This window comes from Gekko japonicus, unplaced genomic scaffold (genome assembly GCF_001447785.1).
Source record: "Gekko japonicus isolate JY-2015 unplaced genomic scaffold, Gekko_japonicus_V1.1 scaffold5465, whole genome shotgun sequence".
In the NCBI taxonomy this organism is placed as follows: domain Eukaryota; kingdom Metazoa; phylum Chordata; class Lepidosauria; order Squamata; family Gekkonidae; genus Gekko; species Gekko japonicus.
The window spans coordinates 36,516-48,578 of NW_015168205.1; the positions used below are offsets into that span (position 1 = coordinate 36,516).

Consider the following 12,063-nt stretch of genomic DNA (forward strand, 5'->3'; position numbering starts at 1 on the left):
CCCCCTTCCACACTTGTTTTGCTCCCTCCATATCGCACAGGTTTATGTCTAGCATATCTCCTTGTGAGTTTAAACTGCAGGTTTTTATGCCGACCGCATACCTGTGTAATATTGAACTGACCACTAGGGGGAGCAAAACACATACAGAACACTCCCCACCCCCCAAGAAATGGGAACTCAACAGGGAGAAAATCACAAATGCAGAAAAGTCCCTCCCCTTCATACCCCTTTTACACTGTGCGTTTCATCACTCTGGCTTAGACGTGTCAACCTCCAGGTGAGGCCTGGAGTTCTTCCAGAATTAACAACTGATTTCCAGACTACACAGTTCCCCTGGAGGGAAAAAGCAGGTCTGGAGATGGAGTCGAATGACAAGTATCCTCCACTGAGGTCCCTCCTTTCCTTGAGCTCTGCCCTCCCCAGTCTCTACCCACAAATCTCTAGAAATTTCCCAACCTGGAGTTGGCAACCCTACTCAGAAACTATGATTAGGGCAGACTGACATCGAATCTCACCTGCTTGCTGTTCTCATCTGTGGCTTGTCTGTCATGATTTGAATCTTGGTTGTGTAGGGTTGCCAGGTCTGGATTGCAAAATACCTGGAGACTTTGGGGGTGGAGCCGGGAGAGGGCGGGGTTTGGGGTCCAATGCCATAGAGTCCACCCTTCAAAGCAGCCTGTGGCGTCCTCGCTTACTGGGGAGACCATTTCTCCTTTAAAACACACTCTGTGTACACGAACTTGGTAGATTTCTGCTGCCACCAGGATTTAAAAATTCCAAATCTGTCTATTTTGGTAGAATGACCCAGTGTCTGAGAGGACTATGTGGCCCTGAGGAAGGACTGTTCTGATTTCTGGGATAAGTTTAAACAAATAATGATTTATTTATTAAAGAACAAAATAGGTTTCTGGGTATGTTTGAGCTGTTGTTGAAGAAAGAAAATATAACTGACAAAGCTTGGCGTCACACACAGTCTCTCATACACCAAAACTCAACTCTGGCAGGCTTCTCTCTCTCTCACATATAGCCACACAGGCTACTCTCTTGCTCATATAGCCACACAGGCTAAACTAAGCTCCAACCACTTCCTCTGTCACACAGACTCCACACAAACTCCCCGCACTCGTCTTTTCAAGAACACAGAATCACTTCAGAGACATCTCTCCTGCCACACTCTCAGTCATCAGCCAATCGCATCACGCTGATCTCTCTCTATCACTCTCCTTACATTCCTGCAGTCACACTAAACATTTAAAGAAACACGCACACCCCAAAACAAGAAATCATTACACAGCCATTTTCTCTGTCAGCTGGAGAGGAGTAGTAAAAGCGGGAGATCTCCAGGCCTTGCCTGGAGGCTGGCAACCCTATGGTTGTGTGACCCAATGCTGTAATCAGAGGTGCTTGAAAAGAATGCCCACCTCTTAGCACAACTAATTGACAGCTTTCCAAAGGGCAATTTGAGAGAGAGAGACAGAGAGAAGACATGCATCAACCTGCAAAGTGAACATCAATTGCTTTCACTTTTGATAAAATGAAATGCCTTTTAAAGGCGGGCAGCCTGTTAAAGAGATTAGATCTGCAGAGAACCCTGGTCGATTGGCGCCTGAGACGCACTCGACTTTGTAGCAGAACGGCAGGCTCTTTAGAGCGAGAGTTTAATGGGATCTGCTTGCAGCCGCTCTGTTGTCTTCTCGTCATATCAGCCCTTAAGGAGGGCTTGAAGCTTGTGCGGAAGGGAAGATCTGCCCTGTGTCTGAAACTGAAGCACGTAGCCCCAGTGCGAACAGAACTCGGAAGAAATTCTGGGATGTTGCTTTTTTTTTTGGTATCATGTATTTATTTATTTAGGAGCTGCGGGGGCTCAAGTGGTTAAGATGCTGAACTGCAGACCGGAAGGCCGGGAGTTCAGCAGTTCGAGACCCGAGTGTGCCGCATGACGGAGTGAGCTCCCGTCTCTAGTTCCAGCTCCTGCCAACCTAGCAGTTCGAAAGCAAGACATTGCAAGTAGATAAATAGGGAGCACTTCGGTGGGAAGGGAACAGCGTTCCGTGCGCCTCGGGGTCTAGTCATGCCAGCCACATGACCACGGAAACGTCTTCGGACAGCGCTGGCTCTTCGGCTTTGAAACGGAGACGAGCACCGCAACCCTAGAGTCGGACTTGACTGGCTTTCGAGCAAGGGAAACCTTTACCTTTTACCTACTTATTTATTTAAGGGGCTGCGGTGGCTCAAGTGTTTAAGATGCTGAACTGCAGACCGGAAGGCCGGTAGTTCAGCAGTTCGACACCCGAGTGTCGCTGGACAGAGTGAGCTCCCGTCTCTAGTTCCAGCTCCTGCCAACCTAGCAGTTCGAAAGCAAGAAATTGCAAGTAGATAAATAGGTACCACTTCGGTGGGAAGGGAACAGCGTTCCGTGCGCCTCGGGGTCTAGTCATGCCAGCCACATGACCACGGAAACGTCTTCGGACAGCGCTGGCTCTTTGGCTTGGAAACGGAGATGAGCACCGCAACCCTAGAGTCGGATCTGACTGGCTTTCGAGCAAGGGGATCCTTTACCTTTTCATTGATTTGGGGGAAAAAAACCCCTCACCTCTCTTCCAGAAGCCAGCCTTTACCTGGATGGCCCAGGCTTGCCGGATCTCATCAGATCTCGGAAAATAAGCATTGTCAGCCCTGGTTAGTACTTGGATGGGAGACCACCAAGGAAGTCCAGGGTTGCTACGCAGAAGCAGACAATGGCCAACCACCTCTGTTCATCTGCCCTGACCAGGATGGCTCAGGCTAACCCAGCCTCGCCAGATCTCGGAAGCTAAGCAGGGTCGGCCCTGGTTAGTACTTGGATGGGAGACCACCAACAGAAGACCGCGGTCGCTACAGCGAGGCAGGCAATGGCAAAAGCCACCTCTGTCTTTGGTCCTGACCCAGGCCGGCCTGATCTCATCAGAAGCTAGGCAGGGTCGGATGAGAGGCCCCCAAGGAAGCCCAGGGTCATGACACAGAGGCAGGCAAGGGCAAAAGCACCTCTGTTCATCTCGATCGCCTTGGAAACCCGACAGGGCTGCCCTGAGTCGGCTGCTACTTTGTTGTTGTTCAGTCGCACAGTCGAGTCCGACTCTTCGCGACCCCATGGACCAGATCACGGCTGCCACTAGACAGTACATTTCTCCAGGGGTCGTTTCGTAGAAAAAGAGCTAGGGGGACTCATTAGCATAACTCATTAGCATATGCCACACCCCCTGACATCACCGGAGGTGTGTCATAAGGCCACACCCCCTGACATCACCGGAAGTGTGTCATAAGGCCACACGCCACGCCCCCAACGGTCTCGGCCGGCAGGAGTGCAAGGAAGCCCGGCGAAGGCCCTCCCTGGCCCCAGGCAGGCAGGCAGGGGTGGGGAGAGGCAGGGAGGAAGCAACTTACCCTCCCTCTTCTCCTGCCTCCTCCTGGCTGAATGAGGGCCGGAAGCGGGGCGGCCGGAAGCAGGGGGCGGGGCTTCGTCATGTGCCCCGCCCACCCGTACCTCACCCAGGGGAACTGCGATCCCCCCTGAAATGACCTCTGCATTTCTCCACCACCTCCTTCCCGGGAACTGCCCAAGGCCAACTAAAACAATAAAAAAACATTAAAAGATATTAAAGGTCCGGCATTAAAAACCCAGCCACAGAGGGCATAAAAAATAGATCGCCAAGCAGCTTAAAACAAGAGTTTCGTGACTAAAAACACAGACGGAATCAATGCGGTACAGGGGTTGAAGTTCTGGACCAGTGTGGGGTAGTGGTTAAGAGTGGCAGACTCTGATCGGGAGAACCGGGTTCAATTCTGCACTCCTCCACACGAGGCCAGCTGGGTGACCTTGGGTCAGTCACAACAAATGTTCCCTCTAAGCTGTGGAGTCTTGTGAGCAAAACTTCTACTTTGCGAGCTACTGGCATTCAAGTGGTGAGCAGGTGATTTGGCTGCTGCAAAAACCAGTTTGCTCTGGAGCCCTCCTTCTTGAGCGAAGCCAAAACTGTGTGAGCCAGAGGCTAAAAAACTGTGAGCTGGCTCACACAAACTCAGCTTAGAGGGAACACTGGTCACAACTCTGAGTTCTCTCAGCCCAAAAAACGTCCAGCTCACCAACTAGTGGTGCATAATGCTAAAAGAGCTAGAACTTCAGGCTGCCATACAATGTTTGACTCTCCTGGCTATACGACCCCCAATACCATACGATAATTATTATTACTGGACTAGGGTCTGGGAGACCCAGGTTCCAATCCCCCCCCCCGTGGAAGCTTGCTGGGCGACCCGAGGCCAGTCACAGACTCTCAGCCTAGCCAACCTCACAGGGTGGCTGCTTTGGGGAGAAAGGTGGGAGAGCGAACTGTGGCCAGGCCACGGGGGCAGACCCAGAATAATAGGGGTGAACGGAACTCTAGGGTCCAAGGCAGCAAAGACAGGGGAACACGAGCATTTGGAATTTTGTTTGACAATGTTTAGCCAGTTTGGGGCAGCAGTCAGCAATGCAGACTCTAATCTGGGAGAACCGGGCTTGATTCCCCACTCCTCCACATGCAGCTGCTGGGGTGACCTTGGGTCAGTCACAAGTTCTCTCAGGGCTGTTCTCTCAAGGGCAGTCCTCTAAAGAGCTCTCTCAGCCCCACCTACCTCACAGGGGGTCTGTGTGGGGAAGGAGATGGTAAGCCGCTCTAGACTCCTTCGGGTAGCGAAGGGCGGGGTATGAATCCAATCTCCTCCTCCTTCTTCTCTCCCCCCTCCCCCCAGCTCTCATCTCTGCCAGCTCCTGAGGCTATATCTCATATAACTACCGTTGCCAACCTCCAGGTGGGGCTACCCGGTAATCTCCGGGAATTCCTTCTGATCTCCAGACTAGAGATCAGTTTCCCTGGAGAAAATGGATACTTTGGAGGGCGAACTATACATGGCATCACGCCCCACTGAGATGTCTCCCCTCCCCAGCTCCAGCCCCCCTCCCCAACTTCTGGGAATTTCCCAAACCAGAGTTGACAACCCCAGAAGGGGAGCGGTGGCACAGTGGGTATATCCCACTGTCTTGACACCCGAACTGTGTCAGTTCGAGCCCCGCGCTGGTGTGAGCAGCCAGCGACTAGAGATCAGCTTCCCTGGAGAAAATGGATACTTTGGAGGGCATCACGCCCCACTGAGATGTCTCCCCTCCCCAGCTCCAGCCCCCCTCCCCAACTTCTGGGAATTTCCCAAACCAGAGTTGACAACCCCAGAAGGGGAGCGGTGGCACAGTGGGTATATCCCACTGTCTTGACACCCGAACTGTGTCAGTTCGAGCCCCGCGCTGGTGTGAGCAGCCAGCCTGTTGTCCCCAGCTCACCGTCCACCCAGCGATTCGAAAGCCTCGGCGAGTAGATAAAATGGGAACCACTCCTTAGAGAGGGTGGGCACACCAACTGGGTATAAATCCAATATCTTCTTCTCTTCTTCTTCTTCTAGAAGAGGAGCTTGGAGTAGGCTGAAGGCATCTGGGATGCCCCAGCCAGGCGGTGGCAGTGTGGCGACCCGACATACGGGTCCTGAAGCCCCAACATCATCAAGCCGGTCGACGCAGCCGTTCGGGACATGACTGAGCCAAGCCAGAGACGTTTCCACCATGCAGTTACGGCGTGTGCAATTAAAAATTAATTATATGTTGTCTTTCCTATCCCCTATGAAACATTGTTAGTCCCCTGTCTAAAGAGTAACTGTAAATCACTTTGAGCCCACTCGTGGGGAAAGCGATTAATAAATCGAAAGCATTATTATTATAATTATTATAATCACTGTATGCCAGCACTGAGGATAACAGGACTACCACTCAAGGACAACGCTCCCTCTAAACTGTGGAGTCTTGTGAGCAAAGGATTCTACTTTGTGAGCTACCGGCATTAAAGTTGAGCAAGCAATTTGGCCTACTGCATAAATTAGTTTGCTCTGGAACCCTCCTTCCTGAGCGGAGACAAAAACGTGTGAGCTGGAGGCTAAAAAACCCCTGTGAGCCAGCTCAAGCTAACTCAGCTTAGAGGGAACACTGCTCAAAAGAAGAGGAGATTGGATTTATACCCTGCCCTTCACTACCCAAAGGTGTCTCAGAGCGGCTTACAAACTCCTTTCCCTTCCCCTCCCCACAACAGACACCCTGTGAAGTAGGCGGGGCTGAGAGAGCTCTGACAGAAACTGCTCTTTTTCAAGAACAGCTGTGCCAGAACCATGGCTTGCCCAAGGTCATCCAGCCAGGTGCAAGTGGAGGAGTGGGGAATCAAACCTGGTTCTCCCATAGAGTTCACGCACTTAACGACACCAAACTGGCTCCAGTTCCAAAGTTCAGGTGCCACACCAGGAAAGGCCCCGTCTCTCGTGACCACCGACCCCGACTCAGAAGCAAAGCAGGGCACGGAGGACCTGAGCCGACTGGCTGGCTCATGTGGGGTTCTGCTACTGCCCTTAGTCGGCAGGTGTGTGGGGTGGCGATAGCCTGCCCCCATGGCTAGAAAGTCACACTTCTCTCTGCTCCCTTCTCTGGAAGTTGGAAGAGAGTGGGAAAGGACCAAGTCACAAAAGAGGACGTGAGAGACCTCCTCCTGAGACCCTGGAGAGCTGCTGCCGGTCTGATGTTGATGGACTGTGGGTCTGATTCTGTAGAAGCAGGCCCGTAGCCAGGTTTTTTTTTAATTCGGGTGGGGGGGCTTTAAATAAGTCAGGACCCCCCCTGCACACACCTGGGCTGGATGGGAAGTCGGGTGTGGGGGGGCTTGGCGGGAAGTCAGGGGGTCGGGCCCTGTGATGCCCCACGGTAGCTACGAGGCCTGTGTAGCAGGCAGCTCCACGCATGTGTTCTTCTCTCCAGCACAGACAGGCTGCCGGCTTTTGACACCGGGTTTGATTCCCCACTTCTCCTCCACATGCAGCTGCTGGGGTGACCTTGGGTCACTCACAAGTTCTCTCAGGGCTGTTCTCTCAAGGGCAGTCCTCAAAAGAGCTCCCTCAGCCCCACCTGACTCACAGGGTGTCTGTTGTCTGGAACGTCCCCCAGAGCGAAGATGAGCCCAGTGGACTTGTTGAGAGGCAAACCGATTCAACAGGAGAAGAGGCCGTGACGTTTTTTTAAAAAAGAAAACTTTAATGACTTAACCAGCCTTATGCATTCACCGAGCAGACACGCGCGCTTCCCAGTTGGTATGTTTCAGCCCGAGGGAGGAGCACTGAGCACGCCCGCGTATATTAGAGGGTCCACCTTCCCCACCTCCGGTGTTGGCAAACTGGGCATTGGGGTGCCCCTCAAATCAGTGGAGCTCCCCATGTTGATGTGAGGGGGGGCACCCTTTCGCAGGATCGAGATCGCTCCCAAGTCAGTGCCTCTGGCTGGCTTATCCACCGAACCCGCCCCCCCACTTCTGCCAAGATCCTTTTGCGAATGCGACTGCGTGACGCCCTTCCCCGTGGCCGCTTCTGGCCGCAACTGGCCTCCAAATTTCCCCAGGGTGCGGGGAGCCCGGGGCACGAAACACGAAACGCAGCATTCGTCAGAACAACCACGTCTCCGGGTCAAAAGCGATCCCACAACACAACACATTTAGTCGTCTTGAGATGGCGACCGGCCAGGCAAGGAAACAAAATTCCAAACGGACCTGCCCGCCCTCCAACACGGGCCTCCCCGGCATCTCCTCCTACCCCTGCTGGGCAAGGTGGCTCCATTTTGCAAAGTCAGGAACGTGGCCGATTGCAAAAGCGCCGTTCCGTGAATGGGGGAAAGTGGCACGAATGGTCAAGACTGGCGACGAAGTCCAGAGCGTGACGCCGAAAGGCGAATTCACAGTCCTGTAGCGGAGGGCGGTCTGCTCTTAGGGGGAGGGGCACAATCCCGCCAGCTACAAGACGAAGGCCCCCATCTGGAGCCCCCCCCCCGGCCAGCTGTCTGGATGGAGGCGACAGAGAAGCGAGCTTTTAGCAGCTCGCCAGCATCCTTAGGGAGACCTTTCAACTCCCAGAGTAACCAGGAAGATCTGGATGACGTTAAGCGTGGCTGTCCAGCAACTAGGTGGGATTTAATTCCCGCCCCCCCCCCCCCCGGCCAAACGGCCAGCTAGGGCCCTCCGAAATCTAGAGGTGCGGCAGCAAAAAGGGGGTGCCACTCAAGGCAACTAGGAGATGCTTATGGTTAATGCTTGGCTCGACGCCATAATAAATGTACTACTAACTAGGAGGTCTCTTTCTTTGCAACACACCCATTTCTGTAACAGCAGCCCCGCACTCAGAAACCTAGCAAGGGAAGTCTTTCCGACGGGAAAAGCTCCCCCTGCTGGATTTCTGCATGTCGGGGATGCCATTAACAACGCGCAAGGGCGGGAGAAAGGCGGCAAAAGCCTGCCTTGCGAGAGAAGCGGAGCGGGCCAGCACTTGGGCTGGCCGTTTCTGAAGCAGTTCGACGGAACCAAAGCAAAACAGCCGAGCGTGGGCGTGTCGGCAGCGGGGCGGCGGACCTGCAGAAGGGCCCACTATCCTGCCCGTTCTGCCTACTAGTCTGTTCTCAGCGTGCCAGCTGGTTCCGAGGCCAACAGGATCTCCAACTCTAGGGAAAGGGGGGGGGGAATTCAGGGATCCGCCCAGCAGACGACCATTCGTACTCATGCACCACTTCGGCCTCTGCAGTTCTGGCGGCAGCCTGAAAGAGAGGCACAACAGAGACTTGGGGGCTTCCTCCAGTCAAACGGAAGCCTCCTGATGCCGGTGGGAGGCCCCAGGTTTGGCGGAGTCGAGGGACCGAAGCCAGCGCTTGCAAGTTGTCCACTCGCCCCCACCCCCCATGGGCTGGGCCAACGGTCAGCTGGGTTCCAGCCACTGTCGTCGAGAAGACAGGAAAGGAAGGATTTTGCTCTCACGCCATCGCATCCTTTGGAGAAAGCTCCCCCCGCCCCCGAACATAGTAGCTATTCTTACAGCCCAGCGTTAGTTTAAAAGGCATCTGTAGACTCAAACTCTTGGGGGGGGGACACAAGGGGCGCAGAGGGAGTCAAAATAACATCTTGCAAGGGAAGAGGGTGGGAAATTATCTTTATGCACACAGCGTCCTCTTCTGGTTCATCTACGGAGAAACGGAAGCCGGTTTCTGAGGACCCGGGAAAGAAAACGGAAGCCTGGATCCCGAGCACAAGCTGGGGGGGTCAGAAGCGGTCACAGCTCCCCCCGGAGGCAGAGAGGAGATCGTCCGCCGTCCTCACATAAACATGTCATCGTAGTTGGGAGGTGGGAGGTGGTCGGGGTTCGGCCTGGAAGGGGAAAAAGAAAGCGACTGAGTATCGTCCCCAAGGTCATTGTGAATCCAGCAAACTGGCCCGAGTTGGGATCCTCCGCTGGGCCACGTGGCTGCTACAGAGTGGACTTTTTTTTTTTTGCCGCTCATGAACTAAAGTTCATCATGAATTTTGGCCAGCGATGTTTGAGAACTGAAGCACCACCACCACGAACTTCCACGAATTTTAATGCAGTTCGTGGCGGTTAATGAAGAGCAGAAAGCGGGGGTTTAATGGCTCCCCACCATCTCATCCCCAGCTTTCTGCTCCTCGTGGCTTTCGGCAGCGAGCAAAAAGCAGGGGGTGAAATGGCTGGGAGGCATTTCACCCCCAGCGTCCTGCTCACTGACAAAAAACGCGGCGAGCAAAAGGCTGGGGGTGAAATGTCTTGGAGCCCTTTAAAACTCTGCTTTCTGCTCCCCGCGGCTTTTTGTGGAGAGCAGAAAGAAGGGGTTTAAACTTTAAATGGCTCAAACCAATGCAAACCGGCCTCTTGGTTTGTGCCTCGGTTTGTGGTTTAACCACGAACTACGAACAGAACTGCAAATAACGCGGTTTGTGCGCGTCCCTAATTATTAGTGTGAAGAGAGAAATGAGACTTCCCAAGTAAGGTGCCAAGATTTTTGCCCTCATCTCCATCTCCAGAGAGAATCCAACCTAGAAACGCAAGTTCTCTGTACTCACCCGCCACGGCTAGCCCCGGGGGGCCCAAAAGGATCAAATCTGGCCCCAGGAGGGACAGCTCCGGGAGGAAGTCTGTGGGGGAGTCCGGAGGAAGGGTCAATGATAGGGTTTGGGAATCCTGATCGGAGTGGATCAGAGATCATCCCTCCTCTTCGGCCCCTGAAGAAGAGAGAGAAGAGACAAGGGAAAGGATCTTGGGGTCGCAGTGGAGAGCACAGTGAAAATGTCAACTCAGTATGCTGCTGTCATGACCCCAGCAGGCTGCCACCTTCTGCTGCCACCACCCTGGACTTAGGTATCTTCCCAAGCCCCTTCACATTGTCCCTTTTGTAGCCGAGAAAAGTAAGCATGATGACCAGGCAGAGAAACAGTGAAACAAAAAGGGTTTATTATTACAGTCCTGGGCAGGGGGAAGACAAGACAAGACAAGGGGCTTTAAAATACATAACAGTGTTGAAAGGCCAAAAGGAACACAAAGCTAACGCAGCTACCAATTACTCCTTAACTGTTACTACTCAAGCCCTAAAGGTAAAGGTAAAGGTTCCCTTGCTCGAAAGCCAGTCGAATCCGACTCTAGGGTTGCGGTGCTCATCTCCGTTTCCAAGCCGAAGAGCCAGCGCTGTCCGAAGACGTTTCCGTGGTCATGTGGCCGGCATGACTAAACACCAAGGCGCACGGAACGCTACCTTCCCACCGAAGTGGTACCTATTCATCTACTTGCAGTGTCTTGCTTTCGAACTGCTAGGTTGGCAGGAGCTGGAACTAGAGACGGTAGCTCGCTCCGTCATGCGGCACACTCGGGTCTCGAACTGCTGAACTACTGACCTTCCACAGCCTGCAGTTCAGCGTCTTAATCGGCTGGAGATTAGGAAACACTTTTTCACGGTCAGAATGGTTCAAAGGTGGAATCAGCTGCCTGGGGAGGTGGTTCACTCCCCTTCACTGTCAGCTTCCAAGAAGAGGCTGGACGGATATTTGTCACAGATGCTCTAGGCTGGTCCTGCATTGGGCAGGGGGCTGGACTAGATGGCCTCTATGGCCCCTTCCCACTCTGTGGTTCTAGGATTCCATAGATCGACTTACCCAAAGGGGTCCAGATCTTCCCCACCGACCGCAAAAGGCCCCAGGGGGTCTTGCCTGAAAGGAAAGGGGATCAGTTCAGTGCCAGGAACATGTGACCCTTGGCAGGGCTCTTTCTGTAGAAAAAGCCCAGCAGGAACTCATTAGCATAATAGGCCACACCCAAGAGCAGACACTCATCAGCATATTAGGCCACACCCTTGACAGCACAGCATATTAGCATATTAGGCCACACCCCCACATTACCAGAAGTGTGGTCATCCAGCCACACCCACCCTTTGCTTCTTATTCTGTTTACCTTGTTTGTGGTCAAAACCCAGGGCTTTTTTGTAGCAGGAACTCCTTTGCATGTTAGGCCACACACCCCTAATGTAGCCAATCCTAATGAGTTTCTGCTGTTGGGTGTGGCCTGTTATGCTAATGAGTTCCTGCTGGGTGTGGCCAACTCAGGAGCCAGCCGGAACTCCGTTCCTGTGCGTTCCTGCCCAAAAATAGCCCTGACTTGGCATCCGCCCACCCCCTGCGGGCCCACGAGGCCCGGGAGCACGGCCCAGGCCAAGCTCTCCTTTTGCCGCCTTGGGAAAAAACAGAGACTCACCAGCGGGGTTGCCGGCTGCCGTGCGGCTGCCGAGGCGGGATCCACAGTGGGTCGTGGTCCGGGGGGTTGGGCGGGGAGGGGTTCCTCTCACGTCTCGGGGCGTCCTTGGGGCTGGCCCGCTCTTTGGTTGTGTCGAATGGGGAGATGATGTGATGAACGACCTGCGACTGCAGCTCTTCTGTGTTCTTGTACACTCTGGGGAGGGACAGGAAGGGAGAGGTCTACCAAAACGCTTGGGAGGAGCTATAATAATAATAATAATAATAATAATAATAATAATAATAATAATAATAATAATAATCCTTTCCATTTATTAATCGCTTTCCCCAGTGGGCTCAAAGCGATGTACAGTTACTCAAATATAGACAAGGGACTAACAATGTTTGTAGGGGATAGGGA

The 12,063-nt window shown here is 53.4% G+C and overlaps 1 protein-coding gene across 1 annotated transcript in view; it reads right to left on the bottom strand.

Annotated features, from left to right (window-relative positions):
* Positions 1-7,164: 7,164 nt before the first annotated feature.
* The window catches only part of PSMF1 (proteasome inhibitor subunit 1), a gene marked incomplete at its 5' end in the record, with an annotated part of 5,580 nt that continues 681 nt past the window's right edge, over positions 7,165-12,063 (bottom strand). Inside the window, 4 exons of the mRNA XM_015415016.1 lie at positions 7,165-9,278; positions 9,987-10,145; positions 11,070-11,123; positions 11,665-11,859. Of these exons, the coding sequence (XP_015270502.1) occupies positions 9,227-9,278; positions 9,987-10,145; positions 11,070-11,123; positions 11,665-11,859 (460 nt within the window). The remainder of the gene's footprint in view (positions 9,279-9,986; positions 10,146-11,069; positions 11,124-11,664; positions 11,860-12,063) is intronic.